Here is a 21,970-nt window from a genome sequence, read left to right as displayed (position 1 = left end):
TGTGCATTTGAAATGTTTTTGTGCCCTTCTTATGATATCTGTCTGCTTTCTGGAAAGGCCTCGAAATAAAAAAAAACTTTGTTTGGCAGTGCCTAGTGTGACACGCTTTATGGTTGCATGTTACGGGATCTTACTGTGAAGTAGAGAATAGTGGTAGAAATCTATAAAAGGAGGTGGCTTTATAAAACTTTCATGTTATCCAAAGAATAATGTGAATAAACCCCTGAAATACTTACATAGATTTTTCAGAAGAATGCATTCTTATGTAGCTTAATTAACAGACCAGTATGCTTCTATAGCACAGATACTTCAGAGGATTGCCTCAATGCACATACATAAACTACGGCTGAATTTCCAAATAAACCTCACAGTGACTGAGTTAGATTTATTTTTTTTTTAAGACAGATGTAGCAGTTGCTTGCTCATTTAATATTTCTTCTGGCTTTACAAGTGGACAGTAGTGCAAGATTGTTTTCACATTGGGAAGTAATGCTCAGTTGAGTGATGTACGCGTATTTGCAGAAATAACTAAAATCTCTATTTAATGGTGGCTGAAGTGTCTTCGGAATCCTTGAGCAATGAAATGTGAGTGTTCTTGTCAGTCTGTCTTGTTCAAGAACATCTACAGTGTTTTGTTTTTTTTTTTTTCCCCATTTAAAATAGCTGTATGTTATGCCAATTACATTTTCCTAAGTGAGGTGAAAGTATTACGATAGAAAAAAAATCGTAATACAGTTTGTTGGGATTGGAGGAAAGAGATTAATTTGTATTCACTGTTGTTTGTTTCACTAATAGCGCCCTGTAGCGTGGCAGCAGATGCGTAATCACTGAATCTATTAAAAAGTCACTGAAAATGTTTAATAGTGGCTTTGAATGTAACTTGGTATCATCTGTGTAATGTCTATTAGATTGGTCTCCTCATTTTTTGGTGTTTTCTCTTTGTTTGTTTTGTTTATTTGTTCTTAATTAGAATGTGACATCATCTCCTCAATATTCTACGTTCCTAGAACACATCATCCCTAGATTTCTTACCTTTCTACAGGATGGAGAAGTTCAGTTTCTGCAGGAGAAGCCAGCACAGGTAAAGTGTGTGGAGCATCTCTTACCTTTTTGCACTGTGTGCAGCAGACTACTTGTTCAGTGAAGAACTTGATTAACCTAATGAACTGATTTCTGTATAGACTTCGTTGTTAAAAATAGATCTGTCATTTGGAGTGAGATTGAGAAGGTCCAGTTTCTAAATAAGTTACTTACAAACTTTGCAAATCTGGGCTTCTGTGAAAAGTGAGGAAAACCTAGGTGCAACAGAATTGTCTTTCTCACTGAAACACGACACATTGGTACAAATTACTGATTTTACTGTGGAATGAAAGGTAAAAGTTGAATCTATGTCATTAAACACTTAAAATTGAGTTCCTTAAAGAGTCTGGTAACTTTCATTTTCCAATGTAAATTTTAATGTGCCTTATTCACATATCTGTGTAGTATGAAGCGTTCTATGTTGTATAGAAGCATATGTCTACATCGTGAAGTAACTTTTTTTTGTTGTTGTTTAAAGCATGTGGAAGTATTAAGCTGAAAAGATGTTGCAACTGCTTGTATTTGTGTGCTTTTAAAAAGTTCTATATCTTTATTTTTTCCTTTTTTTTTTACAGCAACTCAGAAAGCTAGTGCTTGAAATAATTCACAGAATACCGACAAATGAACATCTTCGTCTTCATACCAAAAATATCTTGTCTGTGATGTTTAGATTTCTGGAGGTATTTTGTTTTGTTTTGTCTCTTAAAATGATTTTGAATTTTCAGAAAGATTTTACTTTTCTTTCTTGGTCTCCAAAAAGTTGCTGGGGTAGGATTTCAGGTAGCTGTGCTTCTGGATCAGGAGTGGAAGGGCATTCTATTTAGGCTTCAGCATTGTGAGATCTTAATGTCTACAGGTTCTCTGCATATTCTTTTTTGCCTTTTAAAAGCTTGGATTTTACAAATGCAAGGAACTGTTCTCTTGCTAGACAAGATTCATTCATGAACACTTTCTTGGCTTACGTAAGTGCAGATACCTTATTCTAGGGACTTTGTTTTGTTTCCTGCTTGGAATTTAACGTTGACAATTTTACATTGTCATTTGAAGCTCCCAGAAAATAATCTAGTCTGTGTGGAGGTGCCTCAGTGTGTGAATAGCCCCACTTGTGTGCCTCTGTCTGTGGGGCATTAGAAACAGGTCTGCTGGTACAGAGTGGCTGAAACATCTGTTTTTTGTTCCAGTAGGGGTGAATTTAATTTTAGCCATGCTCTAAGGCTGCAAGGTAAAGTTACATTGAAGGAAAGGCATCTTGCTCATGCAAATTATATTTATGGAGAATTTATATGTTGCTGAGATTAATTGTATGGGATTTGGAAGTCTTTACAGAGTAGTTGAAGAATGCAGCAGTAGGCTCACTAAAGATTCTCTTTTTTTCAGACAGAGAATGAAGAAAATGTACTGATTTGCTTAAGAATAATTATTGAATTGCACAAACAGTTCCGACCAGCAATCACTCAAGAAGTAGGTCATAAATCTTGTTATATGGTACAGAACTTCCTGCAGTGCTCTTCAGAATTGTTAGTTTGTTCAAGTGGGTTGATTTGTTCATTTTTTTCCTGCTGTCTTTTTATGGTGGCTGACCTGTTGTGGTAACTACATTTTTATATATATATATTTTTTTTTACCTTAAAATAATTTTTAAAAGAGGATTGCGTAGTGCTGGCACCCCTGTGAAAAAACACACTGTTAAAGCCTAGTTGTCTTTGCTTTAAGTGTTTATCGGCAATATGATTAGACTGAGGAATAAAGTTCTCACAGAAGAGAATTTGTGCCTTTTTAGTTTGTGAAGAGAAAATCCTAGAAAAGGAGTATTATCATTTTCTTTCTCCCTGTCCCCCTTGCTTCTCTGCTGGAAGTCTTGAAGGAGTGTTTGAAAGTTTGAATTTTTATTCTGTTGCTTCCCCTCTCTGATTTTCTCCTGGGAAGACTTAGTTGGTTTATAGTAATTATGTATAATAATACTGTATTGGAACTATGTTGAGATGATAGGTAAATCGGATTCTTTCCAAGTGCAATTTGAATTAATATTGGCAGAACGGAAGGAAATAGGAGAACACTTCCAAATTCTTTTTAAGTATAATGAAAAATATACTCTAGTGGTGACTAAAGATTACTGTTAATACAGAAATTCTAGAATTGTGAAAATTTTTTTTCTTTGTGGTAAACGAACTTCTTCCTTCCTAGATCCATCATTTTTTGGACTTTGTGAAACAGATTTACAAGGAACTTCCCAAAGTAGTGGTAAGCTCTTTATTTCTTAAATTGCCCTTTCTATTGTCAAAAAATGAGGTTTTTATTTCTTAATTTTATCTCTAAAAGATATTAACATAATTACTTTGTATCTAGTGATACAAAGTAAATGTATTTTTGTTAAAAATTTTTGTTAAAACTATGTCTAAAAATGAAAAAATTTAGACTTTGAGTTAGAAAACCTTCTATTTCTAGCAGGGTTTTACTAGTATGAGAAAACTGAGGTAAACTTGTATAATAAAGCACTAGTCAGTTGACTGCAGTGGTGTCCATGTAGCCAAATGTGGTTTAGTGGTCTGTGGTGTGTTTTTTTTGGTGGGTTTGTTTGTTTGTTTGTTTGTTGTTGGCTTTTTTCTTTTTTTTTTTTTTTTTTGAGGGAAGGGTGAGGTGATATACTTTCCAGCAGATAGAGCTCTTCAGTGTGTGTGATCTCTCTGGAGGCCATTGCCTGCTGTTCCTCACTCTTAGATAGTATCTGTTTGGATGTTTTTCTTCAGCAAAAGAACCACCTCGTTGGGGATGCTTTTCTGCTTCTTGCTATAGTGGGAGTGAAGGATTGCAGGATACGTGTGTAGTCCTAGTAGGTACTGGCAGTGTAAACGTCACGTGCAGAGAAGAAAAAACTGTCCGCAAGAAGCTGTGTGGAAAAATTGTATGGAGAAATTTGGATACAAATGGCCTTTTGACTATTACTAGCATTACTATTTTTCTTCTGTTCTTTGCTTGTAGAATCGGTATTTTGAGAATCCTCAGGTGATTCCAGAGAACACTGTTCCTACTCCTGAAATGGTTGGCATGATTACAACAATTGTGGTGAAAGTAAACCCTGAGCGAGAAGATAGTGAAACGAGAACAGTGAGTATTCTAACTGCTTTTTTAACTACGAGACTGGCTGTATCACAAATCATAAAGACAGGTAAAGGTAATAGGCTTTCTTTTGCCTGTTTTTCTTGCCAGGTTTTATTTGTAGAAGCTGTTTGAAAATTTTCAGGTATTTTCTATGCAGCAGTAATTACATGATTTTTACGTAATATAATATTATTTGGTTATTATTGCTAAATATAGTGCTGTTAAAATGAACATTTTCTTTAAAAATGTATTTAAAATAATTTTTTAATTAATAATTAAACTGTTTATAAAACATAGGTCCTTTCTTTCAGCATTCTATAATTCCCAGGGGATCTTTATCTCTAAAGGTCTTGGCTGAGCTGCCTATTATTGTTGTTCTTATGTATCAGGTTAGTATACTCCAGTATTTTGCATGTAAATACTTTTTATTACTGAATGACTTCTGTAACTTCTGCTGGCTAACATATTAGTAAAAATTCATGTAATGTATTTTTGAGGTTAAAATGTAGTCTAAAAATAAGCTGCTGAGATGTCTTGATTTTTTTTTTTTTCTGATTAGCTCTCAAATAAGTTGACAGTGTGACTTGTAAATTTCTCTAATAATACTTTATATATTATTTTTTTAAGCTCTACAAACTGAACATTCATAATGTAGTAGCTGAATTTGTGCCCTTGATTATGAACACTATTATAATACAGGTTTCTGCTCAAGCAAGGTAAGAGCATTTTAACAGTATTTTGATTATATTTAGGATAAACTACTTAAACCTGCTATTCAATATCGCCCAAAATATTTTTGTCTTATATCCTGTGATTTATGCTTCTAGTCTTAACTGCTTTTCATCTCAAAAGTAGCAATGATTGACTTAAAATTGTCAAACTTTTGTAGATGAAGTAATTGGCAAATCTGGATATTTCCATTATATATCACTGATAAAATCCATAGTTGTGCAGTAGATCCTAATTTACTATTTGATAATGCAGTTTTTCAAATAGAGTTTCTGACAGAAATCTGTATTACCACAGATAGTATGTGAAGAGCATGTTGCTGTTGTTTAACCTCTACCATACGACCAGTGGTACAGTTTTGCTCTTCCAAGGTATAGCTTAGGTGAAGTCTTGTGATGTTGCAGATACGGGTACTGCTTTTCCTGCTTGAGAGAGATGTTTCTAAGGAGCAGCAAGTCGTGCTGAGCAGGGCAGCAGGGGTAAGATCTCTGTCTTTCCCTGTCTGCCCGGATGATTTGAATTAAGTGGTTGAAGCTTGAGAGAGACAGAAGTCTATGGGAGGGAATATTGCTTGGAGAAAAAAAAAAATTGTCCTGGTTGAGGGAATGGAGCCGAATGTTTGGTGCTAATGTATTGGCTTGGCTTTCTGTAGAAAGCTGTAAGTTGTATGGCTGACTCAGGGCTGTGCATTTCTGCTTAGAGCATAAGATGCTGGGAATTGAATGGCAGAGGCCTTGCTGAAAATGGGCTCTGCTATGATGGTTTTGTTCCCTTGTGAAGCAAGAGCCTCAGTAGAAGATGATGTAATTTGAAACTTCAGTGAATTTTCTGAACGAAGGTATTAGAGGAGGAACAAAATCGTAACCGCTGTTCAACTTAATTTCAGGCAACATAAACTTTACAACAAGGAATTGTATGCTGATTTTATCGCTGCTCAAATTAAAACATTGTCTTTTCTGGCTTACATCATAAGAATTTACCAGGTAGGTCAGTTTTTTGTAACTTTGCTACTCTTAAAGTCACCAGAGATCTGTTGCAGATCTCATGCAAGTGACCAGCATGAGTGCAGTGCATCAGGGATAGGAGAGAAGAGTGTTAGTGTACCAAAGCTGAAGATAGGGCTATACTTGGTTGTCCTTTGAGAAGTATTCTCGTGCGAATGCGAAGTAAAAATGTTCTGTTCCACCCCTGCCCCACATATGTATGGAATAGCTATTGTATTTTAGTTTTACAGGTAGACTTCTTAAAGAGAAACAAGTGAATTTTAATTGAATGTTATTTTGCAAATGTAGAGCAAACCTTTAAAATAGGTTGTGATAGTAATTGTATTAATGTTATTTTTTTGTTACAGGAATTGGTGGCTAAATATTCTCAGCAAATGGTAAAAGGAATGTTGCAGCTGCTCTCCAATTGTCCAGCCGAAACAGCACACCTCCGGAAGGAGCTTCTGATTGCTGCTAAGCACATCTTGACAACAGACTTGAGGAGTCGTATGTAGTACTCTTTTAAAAATGTATCTATAAACTGGAAAAATTTCAACTGTTTCTGTCTATTTAAGAGGCATATTGCTTATTTGTTTTGGACTATTACATACTTCCGATTATTTTGGGAGTGGGTGTGATTTTTGATTTGCATTTTTTGTTTTTCCTTAAAAAAATAAAATCATCTGAGTAAGATGGCACACTGAACAAGTGGCTTTTCTAGCTTTCCAAGTAATTCCAGTTAATTACCATTCGACGTTAAAATTTGTACTGGTTTGTAATTGTGCCTACAATTGTATGGATACTTTAAAATACTGATCTGTTAATGTGAGTGGAAGTAGTTCTGTCAAGACCTGATACCATATGTTTGATTCAGCTCACAGTATTTGCTTATAGCAGAGGAAAGCCATTTTTGGTCTGCCTGAGTTAACTAGGTTTGGTGGATATGTTCTGTTTTGGCAGAATTGCAAAACTGGAGATGAGTGTACTTTGTAAAACATTAACGTCTATCTTTTCATCTTTACTGTGGGGTCCCCTTTCTTTTCCTTCTACTAACAGCAATTATGGGACAGTGTGATGTCTTACAGATATTGTTAGCTTGCCAAAAAAATAGCGCATTTCTGGAATTTAGTATTGTGGTCACACGGAAAACTGCTTCTTTTGACTATTTTTCTGAAGAAATCGGCTTAGTTGTTTTACATTTTTCAGCCTCTTTAATAACTTCTGAACTTGACCAGTTTAAACAAAATTCAGCAGAGGAGTGAGGTCTTAAAGATACGATGTTTTGCATTCTCTGTGAACTTCAGTGTTTGGGCACTGGGCAAAACCTGAGTCAATGTCTTCATTGGAGGAATAAACAGGAGCGTGAGCTTGGCAATTCATTGACCTTGGTCAGCTGGCCGGCGTTTTAATATACATGTTGATCACGCTTCCTTCCAGCCCTGCTCTTGGCTAGCTGGCAGCCCCAAAGTGGATGTAGAGGAGGAAATGCTTAGAAATGTTAAGGAGAAGAGGTATCGAAGGAGGAATAAGGAGTGTGAGGAAGAGCAGAAGTGGGATGTAAAGTATGTGGAGATCTGTAGAAGATAAGGCTTCAGTCATTCTGCTGGTGCAGTTCAGCTTATTTGGAAAAATGGGCGTTGAGGGAAGTGTTTCATGTTTATGGGTCTTGCTATTTGCATTATTGTTTTCAGTGAAATAATCTTTCAGATTGAGTCTTCTGGGTTGATTGAGAGTTGTCAATCGCTGTATATCCTAGTGATGTAGTTTGTCTGTGTGGAACTTTGATTCCAAAATGGGAGAGTGGAGGTGAAACTGTACTTATGTTCTCCACTCGTATCACTGTAAAGACTGCCTCTGTCTACGAATACTTCGTATCAGCAAAATGTGGTATGCACATAAATAATAGATGAAGCTTTAAAAACCTGGTTTAGAAGATAGAATTCAAATGTAATTTAGCACCTTACCTATTTTCATACCTATTAAGTCACTTCTTTTGAGAGTTTTAGCCGAGATGTTAATTTCAACAAGCGAAAATGGTTTGTATGGCGTATCTGAAATTCTAATGACAGAACATTTTGAACATTTCTTAATTTCGATATAAAATATTCTTACGTTGCGGAGTTTAATGAGAGAGTTCAATCAGTGGTCCGGTGTAAACAATTTATTGTTGCTTGCTTTGCTTTAATTTCTCTTACCAGCTCACCTGAAGAGTAGTAGGACAACACAGGAATATTAATGTTAAATGTGTTCAGCACACAAAAAATCATTACTTTTTTTCAATTTGCATTTCCTTTGCTTTTTTTCATTGTCAGGATTTGTGTCTTAGTCTCTTTGCTCTACTAACGCTAGTGCTTCTAAGAGTAATTCCTTTTTTCAAACAGAGTGGTTTGATGATCAAAAGTAGTTTCTTTCCAACCATCTTTTTGACTCAGCTTTTTCTCCACAGTATTATTTGTTGACTATGGCTGAATTTATTCTCATGTCATGGCTGCTGCCGTAGTTGCCCTGTAAAGTAGTGGATTGCATCTAAAAATCTTTGTTCTCATTCTTTATTTGCTTTTTCCACTGTGAGTCTTCCAGATCTTTACCCCCCCTCAAAAAAACAATGCCAATGCTCTCCTTTTCTCTTCCTCTGTATTTTTGCAGAATGCGACATTCTCTTAAAACAAAGACAGCTGCCACATTGTCACTTTCATTTGAGTGGACCTCACTGATTCCTTGGCCATTTCAGATTTCATTCAGAAAATGCTGGATTTTTATCTTTAATATTGTTTGGAAATCTGGAGAATGGAGGATGCTGGATGTTCCTCTTCCTCTTTATTTCACTTTTTGCTTATTTGCTAATAAGTTTTAGCTTGTTGCATTGTTTGGAGGTGGGAGCAGTTAATCCTTCCTGCTATTTCCATCATCTGCCTTTAGGGTGGAGTGACCTAATCAATTCCATAAGTTTGTTGATTGGTTCTTTGGTCTTGCATTGTTACTTGATTTTTTTGTTACTGAAATCTTGCTATTGTGCCCTGGACTCCCAGCTGCATGTATTCCTCCTTATATTTTGGGATAGATCTTGTATGGTAAGATGCCAGACAAAATAGACTTATGTTGTACAGTGTTGACCAAACTTCTCCTTCCCAGTACCTCATCAGTTACATTTAAAAGAGTTCTGCAAAATTGAAAATAGTACAAGCATTTTTTCCCTTTCCAGGTGTAACTGTTTTTGTCGTCTCAATACTGTGGCTTTGACTGCCTACTGTAATGTTGCTCAAGGGGCAAGTGTCAGTGGAGTTCATAGTCACAAGAGGTTAATTGAAAGTTTCCTTGTGAGGCACTGCCTTTTAAAAGCTTCATGAGTTAATTTCATGATAAAAACACTTCCTGAGTTCAGTTAAAATGCCTAAGTGGTTTGATGCTTAACTATCTTATTTTAATTATTTCCGTTGCCAATCATTATGTGTAGCTTTTTCTTTTTTTCTCTTTTTTTTTTTTTTTTTTTTTTTTTTTTTAAATTACAGAATTTATTCCATGTATGGACAAGCTATTTGATGAATCTATACTAATTGGCTCTGGATACACTGCCCGAGAAACGCTGAGGTATGACAGGAACTTTGGAATAGCTATCTGAGTGCCTGCCGGGGCTGGTTTCTTTCAAGGTTTATTAATATTTACAACAATGTTTGTATGGGATCCTAAATCTTAGCTTTAAATAACTATTTTTTTTAGATTCTAATATTAGATGGGTTTCTGCTGCTGTAAAGAGTGGTTTGATGGTGCAACATGGTAGCATGAGTGGAGGGCAAAATGAGATAAACAGGTGAATGAAAAATATTTATTTCATTTTTTGAATTCAGAGCACAACAGTGGCTGCAGTGAAATCCACTCAATATCTTTCCCAATATTTCATGAAACAGCCAAAATCTTGTCTCCAGTGAATGAGATTTAATCTGTATTGTTAATAAGTACCTTAAAACTTACTCTTTCGCAATTGGAAAAAATAGATGGGGACAATACTTATTTTTTTTGTGTCTTCAGTAGTCTACTAGTTTTAGGTGCTTTTGCTGACCAAATTAAGATATGTGAACTAGGAGAATTATTTCCTCTTGCTTAAGTATCAAGTGTAGTTCATTGACAACATGTATTAGATTTAGAAGTATTTGCTCTACTAGATGCTTAAACCTGGTATTTGAAAAGAAATTAGTTTTAAAATTTATCAGTTTTGATAACTACTTTTGAAATGGGGAGTCATTACTGGTTAGTTGGGAAACAGCTTACCAACACTGCTTAAACCGTGTCTTAAAACATGCTAATTTGCTCTTAACTGTATGGAGGTGAAATTACGTGCTGGGGATGTTCAGCAATGGGGGAAGAAAGATCATAGAAGTAGTATTAGTGTTGTGGGATAGATTAATGTATCTTTGGTTAGATTGTACAGGTTATAATTCTCTTGTGTAATTGAAAAAGCCTTGTGAACTCTGGATTTGCATATAAAAATAGAAAATTTGGATTTAGAATGTTGGAAAAAGCTTTGGGCAGTAATTATTGGTTAAGTCTTAATTAACAACAGTTTTAATTGTCCTCAATGTGTTTTCTCCATTTCTTGTTTTTACTGATAGACCACTTGCATATAGTACACTGGCAGACCTGGTACATCATGTCCGTCAGCATTTACCACTCAATGATCTCTCCCTTGCTGTCCAGTTATTTGCCAAGAACATTGATGATGAGTCGTTGCCTAGCAGTATCCAGACAATGTCTTGCAAGCTTCTGCTAAATTTGGTAGACTGTATCCGGTCTAAAAGTGAACAGGAAAATGGAAATGGTAGAGACATTCTTATGAGAATGCTGGAGGTATTGATTTGTTTAAAACATTTGATAATAAGTTGAGTATCCTATTTTATAGTAGGTTGTCAATCACGTTTTACTTTCTCCTTTCTTCAGGAATGAGAATATGTAGAAACAGTCTGCAAACTATATTTCATCTTAATACTTCAGAGAAGGGCTTTTTAAAATGCTATGCAACTGGGATAGTATCTGAAGTATAGTGGAGATGCTTTGTCAACTCAGCTTATTCATTCAGTGACTTGTTTCAAATCAGGAAGCTGTCTATGATGCTGGGGGTAGCTTAACTGTTGTTACTGTTTTTTAAATTTTTCTTTTGAATTTTAGGTGTAATCTCCTTTCTTCCCCACTTAAGACTATATAAGAATGGTATTTTTTTAATGCCTTCTGGTTATGCGGTGTGTTGTGGTTTGGTTTTTTTTTTTAAACCCCTGAAGGAGGATTATCTCATCAGTCCTTGTCATATCGCAATACAATCTGTAAAATGTGAGATATCTGCACATTCAAGACCTGCTGATCCTCTTTAAGGATCTTCTTTATGTGGAGGATTTTTTGAGGGACGCTTTTTTTTGTTGCTGTTGTTTTAAAAATCAGGAATGCACCCAAAAAGCTGTCATCCATGGTGTAATAAGGATGAAACACTAGCTGCCTGCTGTAGCCAGCTTGTTAATGGAAAAATGTTGCCTAGTATTTCTCTGGCCACCACATGAAGATGCACTCAATTGTAGAGTAAACACATCTAGGGTAAATACTGGTTTAATAATCTCATTTTGGGATGTGAGAGCAGGTCTTGAAATCTAGTGTGTTAACACTTTAAGATAACTGAGGAAGCTGTGTGGCTGCTTCTTTTGGAATGGGAGGCCTAGGAATTCTGACTGTAGTGGAATTTGACTCTTCTCTGTCATAGTCAGGCTGTCATGGTTCTGAATGCACTATGGGAAGAGACGTAGTCATTTTAGTAATCTCCAAATTATTTGGTGTTACCCCTGAATGGTGCTGCTTTTTTTTTTTTTCTGAAGGTAGCATTAGTTTAGTGAATGACTTTCATCCTGAATACAAAGTACAAGTGACAGTGCAAGTGAAAAATCTTGATGTTATGCATTCTAATGGGTCCTCTATTCCAGATTTCTCAAACTGAGGTAGTCTTCTAGTAGGATTTGTCTTCCAAAACTTCTACTTTTCTACTTTAAAAAAAAATAAAATCTGTAATGTAGCACAGTTTGTAACTATGAATTCAGAGAAGATACATCAAGGGAAGAAAGGAGCGTACTGAACTGTAGTGGTAGTGGGGAAATATCTGAGGAAGCCAAGTAGATCTAGACCTTAAAATCTGGGAAGTACAGAAAATTTTAAACTGAAAATTGTGCAACATGTTCTTTGTTTAGTCTCAGCCAAGAGGCAGAAATGTTGGGGACGACTGTTCTGCAGGATTGATTATTCTGAATGTGATGTGCTGCGTAAAACTAAAACTTAAACCTTTAATGTACAAATCTTTTAATACATCTGACATAATTATATATACATATACATCTGAAAAATTAGAGCTTTTTATGCTTAATAGTAAATACTTATAGACTGAAATACAAAGTGTTATTTTTAAAAATGAATTCAGATAGCTTTTAATTTTAAATTAAGTAGAATTGTAGAGAGATCAATTTTTAGTTGATGGTTTTACTAGTTTTCAGCAAACGTTTTTACTTTTGGAACTTGTTAAAAGTAAGCAAACTGCTTTGTTGATACAGTTAAAAATGTTCGCTGTCATTTGAATGACTTCAGAAATAATTGTAACTTTTATTGGTCTCAGTATGCTTGAAGTATTAGTATTATTAAATTTAGAAAGATTTTTGCAGAAGAAACTTACTTTCTTTTTTTCTTTCCCCTCCCTGCTTTTTCATTTGGTTTTCTTCTTTGTGCCTTAGGTTTTTGTTCTGAAATTTCACACTATAGCACGATACCAGCTTTCTGTAATTTTTAAAAAATGCAAGCCGCAGTCTGAACTCGGGGCAGCTGAAGCCGCATTACCTGGAGTGCCGACAGCAGCAAATGCAGCACCTGTTCCTGTTCCATCTCCTGCCCCAGCCACTCCAGTGGCCCCTGCACCAGTGCCCGTATTTGAAAAACAAGGGGAGAAAGAAAAAGAAGATAAACAGACTTTTCAGGTCACAGATTGCAGAAGCTTAGTAAAAACTTTGGTCTGTGGTGTCAAGACAATCACGTGGGGCATAACATCATGCAAAGCTCCTGGTGGTAAAACTGCATAATATTTAATTACATGTATCTTTTGTAATTCTACAATTAAAACTCTCTAGTGTGAAAGCAAATAGTATTTTTAATGTTGATTACTGTCTTATTCTTTATCTTCTTGCAGAAGCACAATTCATTCCCAATAAGCAGTTGCAACCTAAGGAGACTCAAATCTATATAAAACTGGTAAAATATGCAATGCAAGCTTTAGATATTTATCAGGTATGTAATGTGGCTGCGTAGCACTTTTATTTATAAAGTTACTTTGTGTTGGATCTTTTAATAAGGATTTTTTTGTCAGCTAAAAGACAAATTTCATGTATAGTAAATTTTAATTAAATCTTCAATTTCAGGACCACAGCTATTAGGAAATTCTATGAATTTCAAAGTACTTCCAAGGAACAAATTATTTTCTTAACAGCCATTATTGTCTATGTTTATGCAGGCAGGTCAGACTAAAAATATTTGTCTTTCATGTAGTGGATTAAATCTTTCCGTCAAAGGGATAGTTTAGCTGTCCGCTGAAGCATTCACATGGGTGTGTTTATCTTCGGTAGTTACACAAAATACTGATGAAATGTAAATGTACATGATTTGAAATTAAGGAACTTTACAAGTATGGTGTGGTATCTCCTACTGTTGTCTCTTTGCACTCCTGACTTCATGGTTTTAAAATCGGCGCTGAAAACACTCTTGTAATATTTTTACTGTCACTGTTGGCTCTTGTGCCCAACTTCTAATTGTGTGGGGCTCGCATGTGAAATCTGTGAAAATCTTTTTTTTTTTTTTCTTCTCCCAAAAGGTATTTTAAGAATAGTGGGGAAAAAGTTACTCAAATTCTGTAAGCAATATATGTGTTTTCTCAATTGCTGTAGGTCCAAATAGCAGGAAATGGACAGACATATGTTCGAGTAGCAAACTGTCAGACAGTCAGAATGAAAGAGGAAAAGGAAGTTCTGGAGCACTTTGCTGGTGTATTCACAATGATGAACCCTTTAACTTTTAAAGAAATCTTTCAAACTACTGTTCCTTATATGGTGGAGAGAATCTCAAAAAACTATGCTCTTCAGGTATTATGTTTTTGTTTACTTTTTTCAGTTGATAATAACAAGCATGTAGAAAATAGCTTATGCCTTGAAATATGTAAGGCTGAAGTGAGTTATTTATAATAATGTTGAAATTAGCATGCAAGATTTGAAGGAATCTATAAAAATACTTTGTAAAATGGATTTTCAAAAACTTCCCAGACTAAGTGATGCAATACTAACACAAGCATTTCTTTAGAAGATATGAATGGACTTCATTCTTGAAAAGTGTTGGACATTGTGGAGTTCTTGTTTTGTTCAGGTCGTTGTGTTAAAGTTCTACTGTTTTACAGAACACAAGCCCTATAATATAAGTTTATAATTAATCTTTGAACTGGAATACTTAAGTTATATGCATGGCCGTTTTCCACCGAGGATAACCTGAACCACTTGTGTAGCAGAGGAGATGGGAAAAGAAATTTGTCGTCGTTTTTTGTTTTAAATGGGTAATGCACTTATCTTTCTCTTCTTTTCATTACAACAACAGTAACTCCTTTGTGGTTTCCTTTTATAGATTGTTGCAAATTCCTTCTTGGCAAACCCTACTACCTCTGCCCTCTTTGCAACGATTTTGGTAGAATATCTTCTGGATCGGCTGCCAGAAATGGGCTCTAATGTGGAACTCTCCAATCTGTATCTCAAGCTGTTCAAGTTGGTCTTTGGCTCAGTTTCGCTATTTGCAGCTGAAAATGAACAAATGCTGAAGGTAAAAGATAATTTGTGTTAAAACAAAAAAAAATAATGTTAATACATTCTTCAGATGTCTGAAGAAACTTACGAGTTTTACTCTAAGATTTGATAGTCTTTTCACGTTTGAACCACTGTTAGTGATACATCTCCGCTTTTTCCAAATGCCAAATACGTTGTCTTATTTGTAAGAGATGGTTTCTGTGAATGTTTGCTTCATATTTGAAACTGTAAAGTAATGTACTAATTCTGAGTATAAATGACTGATATGTGCTTGCAGTCCGATTAGGATTGCTGTAAACCTATGTAACTTCCTGGTCAGGATATGAGTATCTTCTTGCATAGTTTTTCCCCGTTGTTTCTGTAAGCAAGACTTTTGCTTAGACTGGAATCACTTCTTTGTGCGTTGGTGAATCTTGTTCATTCATGTCATATTCAGTAACATGTACTTCTTGAGTTAGATATTTCTGTGCTCTTGAAAAGTCTGGGTTAAGAAATGCAATTTTTTTTTTCTATTGACAACATATTGTCTATGTATTCCAATGGTCTGTTTATGTGGATGAGATCATCTTGTTATTCAGTGAGTTTAGAAATACTGAGCTTGACTTGAAAGTGCGCTTTTCTTACAAAACTAACAGCTGCCTATATCCAGAAAAAACATTAGGATATTAATTTGATACTGCTCCTTCTGTCATAATTTTTCTTCTTATCTCTTCCTTCTACCTTAGAATAAACAGAATTTTTGATACAGGCAGCTGTGCGATAATTGTGTCTGTGCTTAATGATTTGTTACAGCAGGATTAGTTCAGTTTTCTGGGTAGAACAGAGTAGGGACTGCTAATTGTAAAAATGTTTTGAAAGATAAAAGTAATCAATATGAAGCAATATTCATATGTAATATGAAGCAATGTGCATATAACCTTGCTTAAATTCTTCTAGTTTGTCATCAAAATCAAGGTCATTTGGGTTTTATAAGCTGGAGATTTAATTTAAACAGTGTGATTTACTACCTTCACAGTTTCACGCTTCTGTTACTTCCCCCCCCCCCCCCCCCCCCCCCGCAGGATTGATGATATGGGCCTTGGGCAGACAATTTAATTGAATGATGAAGGCTATTTGCAGCATTTGCATAGCAATGTAGAAAGCTTTTAGATGTTAATAAAATCCAGAATTGTGTCACTGTTTGTCCCTGATCTATGAGAATCCTTGTATTTATCAACTATTTTTAGCGATTCCTGCAAACTGTTAACGGCCACTGCTCTAGAAAGGCCACCAGTTCCATAACCGTTTTCTTACTTGCAAAAGTTTTCTTTCAAAGTGAAATTTTAGCATTCACAAAAATAAGACTTTAGTGATAATGTTAGATCAGGAGTAGATTAACATTGTGAAATGTCTTCTCTTGTCATTCTGACACTTCTGATTCCTGCTACACATCCCTAGGTTCCGTGGAGCAAGTATTTTTCATTGTCAGATATGCGGAAGGTTTTTTGTTTTAATAAAGTTACTGCTTGGAGTAGCAGTATTGTTTGGCTAATATGAAAGCAGGGTTTAATTAATTAAAGAATGCTCTGGGTTCTTGATACTGTTCAAATGCAGATTTACTTTTTAACAGTTTTTCAACAGCGATATAAAATTCACGTGGTATTTGAGTACTTGGAATAGCTGAAGGTTTTTGATCTGAAAAACTTGGCTCATGCTAAACTCTTGTACAGTATGATGACGATAAAATGGATATTTTATTAATCTTCAAGCTTTTTTTTTTTTTTTTTTTTAATAGCCACATTTGCACAAGATTGTGAACAGCTCTATGGAACTGGCACAGACTGCCAAAGAGCCCTATAACTATTTCCTGCTGCTCAGAGCACTGTTCAGGTCTATCGGAGGAGGCAGTCATGATCTGTTATATCAAGAATTCTTGCCGCTGTTACCAAACTTACTGCAAGGTAGAACAATACCTTCTTTCTCCACCCCAGTTTCTGATCTTTTTATGTAAATAGTAGTAATATAGTTATGTAATTAAAAAAACATAACGAAAGCCCTAACCCTGATAAGTAGCTCCTGATTTTGCACTTAGCAGTTGATTAAATATCTTGAATGTGGCTTATTTTCATTTACTGTCCGCTGCTTCGGGCTCCATGGTTTTGGCTGCTTCACAATTTCTGCTGCTTGTTTTTCTGCTTTTCATTGTGGGGCTGTTGGGGTTAGTTTTGTTTGTTTGTTTGTTTTCCCTGTGGATAACTTTGTTAGCATGAAGCATTGAGGGATAAGAGTAATAGGAGAGGCAATGTTGCCAGGCCATCACTGGTTTTGTGGGAAGAACATCACAGAGAAGCTCTGGTTATTCTGCAATTGAGGCATGTGTGTGCACCTGCATGTGCTGATAAATATAAGTGCAAGTAGTGTCAGTTTGCAAAGAGATGGAAATAACAATCAGCTTGATTAACTGAGCATCTGTGCTTGCAAGGACTGTGTTCCAGAGATACTAAGGATGAGCAAGGAAATGTGGAGAACTGTTTAAACCTGAAAAGAATATAATCGGAGCAATTCTAGGAACATGAAATCCTGTGGTTCCCATCAACAGCTGTAGGGGAATTTTTATTGTAGTTAGCGAATATGTATGTTATCTATAAACCATTACGTAAAATACATGTCAGTGTAGAAGTGCTAGCTAGATTTGTGGAATATATGAAATCTTGATGGGGAGAAAAATAAGTGGGGGAATATGTTTAGTCTATATGGGACAACAAATGTACTTGAACTCATTTAATGTTTATTTTCCGGATTCCAGATATTTTGAAAGCAATTTGTTCTGTGTGGATTTTTTTTTTTATTGATACAAGGCTGAGGTTTGAGTCAAATTTATCTTTTTATGGTTTTCATTTGCTGTATTCAAATGCTACTTCATTGAGTCTGATATTAAATTTTAGATTATGCATAGATACTCCTTTTTTGTATATGCATATGCCTATACTACAAAAGCATTCATTGCATAAAATCCTTAGGTGTAAATTATAATTATGAATTATATCTTTTAAATACATTATTTACAGACCTATAAGCTTTACAGAATTTATGAATGTCAGGTTGTTGTGAATTTAGGAAATAGCAATTTTTAACAATAAACTGTGGACTGTCTTTTTCCTTTGAGTGTGTAACTTATCGATGATTTTCAGGACTTAATATGTTGCAAAGTGGCCTTCATAAACAACACATGAAAGACTTGTTTGTGGAGCTCTGCCTCACTGTGCCAGTTCGTTTGAGCTCATTACTGCCTTATCTGCCAATGTTGATGGATCCCTTGGTGTCGGCTCTCAATGGATCTCAGACCCTAGTTAGCCAAGGCTTAAGAACTCTTGAATTGTGTGTGGATAACTTGCAGCCGGACTTTCTTTATGATCACATTCAGCCAGTTCGAGCTGAGCTAATGCAGGTAAACATGTCATTTCCTGTTCGTCCACAAGAGGTCATTGATTTGCTAAATATTATTGGGAATTTGTGTGAACCTTTGGTTATAAAAGCTTGAAAAATCTGTCATGAGAACCATACCAGTCTGATTTGTATGTAGAAGGCCAGTTGGTGTTGTACTGTTAAACTGAAAACTCTGAAAAATTTAAAAGAGAATTAATAATTTCTTCTATAATGCCTGTTAAGGGGTTAAAGTTAAGACTTGTGACTCAACAGCAAGGCTATTACTATGTTTAAGATGAGTTGGTACAGAAAACTATTAAAATTTGTTAATTTAAAAAACCCCCAAAAACCCAATAGAAGCTGGTTACCTTCAGTATATCACGATTGACAGCTGTTTATGTATACAGTGAAGATCATGTGACTTTTTCCCCTAATACAGTGCTTACATATACTTTGTCCTTTAAATATAATATTTACCTTATTTGCTTTTTGAATTTCAAAACTAGCTCTGAGGTTAATTCACTTCAGCCTTAACTGGCCTGCCTTTTTTTTTCCCCCCAAAATTTGTAATGTTGGTTTTGTAACATTAGTCATAAACATGAAATTACATTTCAGTGTGGCAAAGATTTTGTAGCTGATTACAGTAATCTAATCTAAAACTGCCTTTAGGACAACCTTGTTACAAAGCACTTGAACTATTGCGAACTGAGACTGCTTTTATTCAGTCTAGATAAGTGTTTTCTTGAAATTATGCAGGATCAATTACCCAGATATAAGAATAATTGTTCTCCCTGACACACTTTTACATTACGACTTGAAAAATTTTGAAGTGAGACTGGTTTGACCATGTAACATTTAAAATACTTACAGGCTTTGTGGCGCACACTGCGCAATCCTGCAGACAGCATTTCTCATGTGGCTTATCGAGTACTTGGTAAATTTGGTGGAAGTAACAGGAAGATGTTAAAGGAGTCACAGAAACTACAATATGTGGTTACAGAAATCCAAGGACCCAGTATTACAATTGAATTTTCAGACTGTAAAGCATCTATTCAGCTCCCAATGGAAAAGGTATGGGCTTAAGTTGTTTTTGTATTGAGAAACCATCTTACTCAATCTTCCGTTACTACAGTGTTTGGAAGTTTGTTTGCTTGTAAAACCTTGATAAAATATGTGATAGGTCTGCTAGTTACAGATATGAGTTAATGAGTCTCTAACATTACAGAATTTACATAATTAAAAGTAGGTTTTAGGATCTGTTGCATACCTGTTGGGATTTTTTTATTTTATTTTATTTATATCCCTTCTGTTAGACAAAGAGATTTCTAATTACTTTATGTTCTAATGAAGAAACAGAATTGAAACCCACTTACGGTGAGGTGGTTTTTTTGGTTGTTGATTGGTTGGTTTGTTTGTCTCAAGTAATTTTTGAGTTGCCAGACTTGGCAGGTAAAGGACAAAACATTTCAGAAATCATCGGAAGTAGCTTTTTTGCTTTTTTTACTACGTAGTGATCAGTTGAGAGTCTCTGTATAAGGAGGAAGACCTGCACTAACTTCTTGCTTCATTTTGACATGCAAAATTAGCAGAATCTTGCCAACCTGTTCTTTCTTTATTTTCCCTTTAGACTATTTTGTATGCCACTTCCCAAATAATAGATTTAAACATGCTGTTCTGCTTTTACAAAGTGATAGGATAGGGAGCTAAACTGACACAAGTAATGGTTTCTCTGCAGTTTTTTTCCCCTGGCCTAACTTTTAGTGTACTACTTAGATTAGGAGTGGGCATCTACTGTAAAACCTCTCTATTTTCTTTTTGAAGTCTACCAAAAACTTACTGTAGCAATTCTTTGGTGATGATTATTCTAATGACTCCAAAGATTTGGTTTTGCTTGCTGTCTCTAGGTTGGGTATAGTACTACCTACAGCTGCAAAACCACTTTGTACTGGTACTGGCTTTCGTCTGACAATCTCAATGTATCACAAATACTTAGTTCTCACTAATTACAGCAATATAATCTGTGTCTGTGTCTTGGGATCTGAGAGTGAAGCTGGATTCTGTAAAGTTTTAATATGTACCTTTTTCAATTACACTTTCATAAGTAGGTATGTTCTGAATGTGGTAAACAATTTTCTTCACAGGCAACTGTCTCTCTTTGGCTCCGTACAGCCACAAGCTTAAAAATAGCTTGGAGAAATGATTCTTAAAATGCAGATAGCTTTACTGATTTCTTCTCTATACTGAAGCTGATGAGTTGAATACATATGAATACTGTAATTGCTGACATTTTCTTGTCCTGCTAAGTTTAATTCAAACCAAGTTTTTCGAAGTATTTATGCATCTAACATGTTGGTTTAATGATGCGGAATGATCTTCAGTTTCTTGGTGCTGACCAAGAAACAATGTTCTCTGCTGAATACTTCATATCTGTAAAAAGGAACTAGCAAATTAAAAGGAAAAAGTGGAATAAATTGAAAATGAGAAATCTACTTTTTCTTTTACTGCTTTGGTAGTCTGCTGTGGTCTGTATAAAACTCATTGTTCTTTTCATTGAGATGCTGATAAGGTTGTTCAAACAGTGATGGGCTGACAGCTAGTTAAGTCAGTAAGTAGAAAGGTGATTTTTCCTTTTCAAGAAGGAAAATGCCCGCTTCTTTGTAGCAGAGCCTTTTTCTGCATAATCCTGTTTAAGCATGGATGGCTAGATTTTATTTACAATTATCAGTATTGAAATTCCTTATTTTGTGCACTCCAGAAGAATTTTAACGTGTTTTTTTACTTAATGCCCATCTCATTTCCTTTTAATTTCTTCCTTTCTTTTTTTCAGAAAGGGTAGAAAGTTATCTAGCTGTGTGTTTATATATATATATATATATATTTTTTTTATGAAAACCAGGAATTTTCCAAAAAGATGTACCCTGCCTTGTCATTACTTTCATATCTTAAAAGATTATTTGAATTTTTTTCTAATGTAGTAAATAAATCTTGCAAAGGAAGAGTACTATTTCCATTTAAGTAAATGGTGTTTAGAAGTTGCTTACAGGGACATTTCATTATGTATGGTGTAGCTCTTGATTTGCATGAAAAATATTACAAAGTAATTTGTAAGATAGAGCATTTTTTGGTACCATTTATATATGTGTATAAATGCATTGTAGACCTACGGTATATAGGGATTAGGAACAGCAATTATTGCTGGATGGAAGGTGAGGAAAACTTTCTTGAGGGGGGAGAGAGAATAAAGGTGTACCTCACTCATGACTTCAAATGCTTTCTGACCATTGAATTAAATGTATCTGCCATGAAACTTTGCATTTATAAAAGCACAGAAAATACTGTAATAATTCCAAGTCCACACTCTCAGGCATTCTCTACGCTTCTCAACTTAGGCAGTCCAAATTGTACCTACTTTTAGAGTTACCTTTAACATGTATTAAAGGTACCATTTCCTTGATTAATCACCTTACTGTAAATATTGAGAACAAGAAGTGTTTGGTTACTCTCTATCTGTTTTTCCATTATAGGCAATTGAGACTGCTCTGGACTGTTTGAAGAGTGCTAACACAGAACCGTATTATCGGAGGCAAGCGTGGGAAGTAATCAAGTGTTTTTTAGTAGCTATGATGAGCCTGGATGATAATAAACATGCATTATACCAACTCCTTGCACATCCCAAGTATGACAATTCTTTAAGCATAAATGTGTATGTAAAATTTATAGTGTCTTTAGAACAACCTAATTTAGAGGCAGTGGTTAATCTAGGCAATGTATTCTTCATGGGATTTTTACCTACTGGTTTATCCTGCTTCCTTTTAAGTCAAT

General features: G+C 35.2%; 1 protein-coding gene across 5 annotated transcripts in view; it reads left to right on the top strand.

The window, feature by feature from the left end:
- The window catches only part of TRRAP (transformation/transcription domain associated protein), a 96,463-nt gene that overhangs the window by 4,459 nt on the left and 70,034 nt on the right, over positions 1–21,970 (top strand). For 4 of the 5 annotated variants that reach the window (XM_086473317.1, XM_086473313.1, XM_086473316.1 and 1 more), the window contains exons 3-21: positions 971–1,081; positions 1,656–1,760; positions 2,458–2,541; positions 3,265–3,321; positions 4,060–4,185; positions 4,491–4,568; positions 4,807–4,895; positions 5,795–5,891; positions 6,260–6,398; positions 9,401–9,479; positions 10,499–10,733; positions 12,644–12,971; positions 13,093–13,190; positions 13,844–14,038; positions 14,568–14,759; positions 16,518–16,683; positions 17,914–18,170; positions 19,019–19,219; positions 21,673–21,824. In XM_086473317.1, coding sequence (XP_086329443.1) covers positions 971–1,081; positions 1,656–1,760; positions 2,458–2,541; positions 3,265–3,321; positions 4,060–4,185; positions 4,491–4,568; positions 4,807–4,895; positions 5,795–5,891; positions 6,260–6,398; positions 9,401–9,479; positions 10,499–10,733; positions 12,644–12,971; positions 13,093–13,190; positions 13,844–14,038; positions 14,568–14,759; positions 16,518–16,683; positions 17,914–18,170; positions 19,019–19,219; positions 21,673–21,824 — 2,789 coding nt within the window. Of the gene's footprint in view, positions 1–970; positions 1,082–1,655; positions 1,761–2,457; positions 2,542–3,264; positions 3,322–4,059; positions 4,186–4,490; positions 4,569–4,806; positions 4,896–5,794; positions 5,892–6,259; positions 6,399–9,400; positions 9,480–10,498; positions 10,734–12,643; positions 12,972–13,092; positions 13,191–13,843; positions 14,039–14,567; positions 14,760–16,517; positions 16,684–17,913; positions 18,171–19,018; positions 19,220–21,672; positions 21,852–21,970 lie in introns of all 5 variants that reach the window. The other variant, XM_086473314.1, reaches the window with a different exon arrangement.

This window comes from Leptosomus discolor, chromosome 14, assembly GCF_034619465.1.
Source record: "Leptosomus discolor isolate bLepDis1 chromosome 14, bLepDis1.hap2, whole genome shotgun sequence".
Taxonomy (NCBI): Eukaryota; Metazoa; Chordata; class Aves; order Leptosomiformes; family Leptosomidae; genus Leptosomus; species Leptosomus discolor.
The sequence above is the reverse complement of the archived record's forward strand: the minus strand, read 5'-3'. Positions and strand labels throughout refer to the sequence as shown.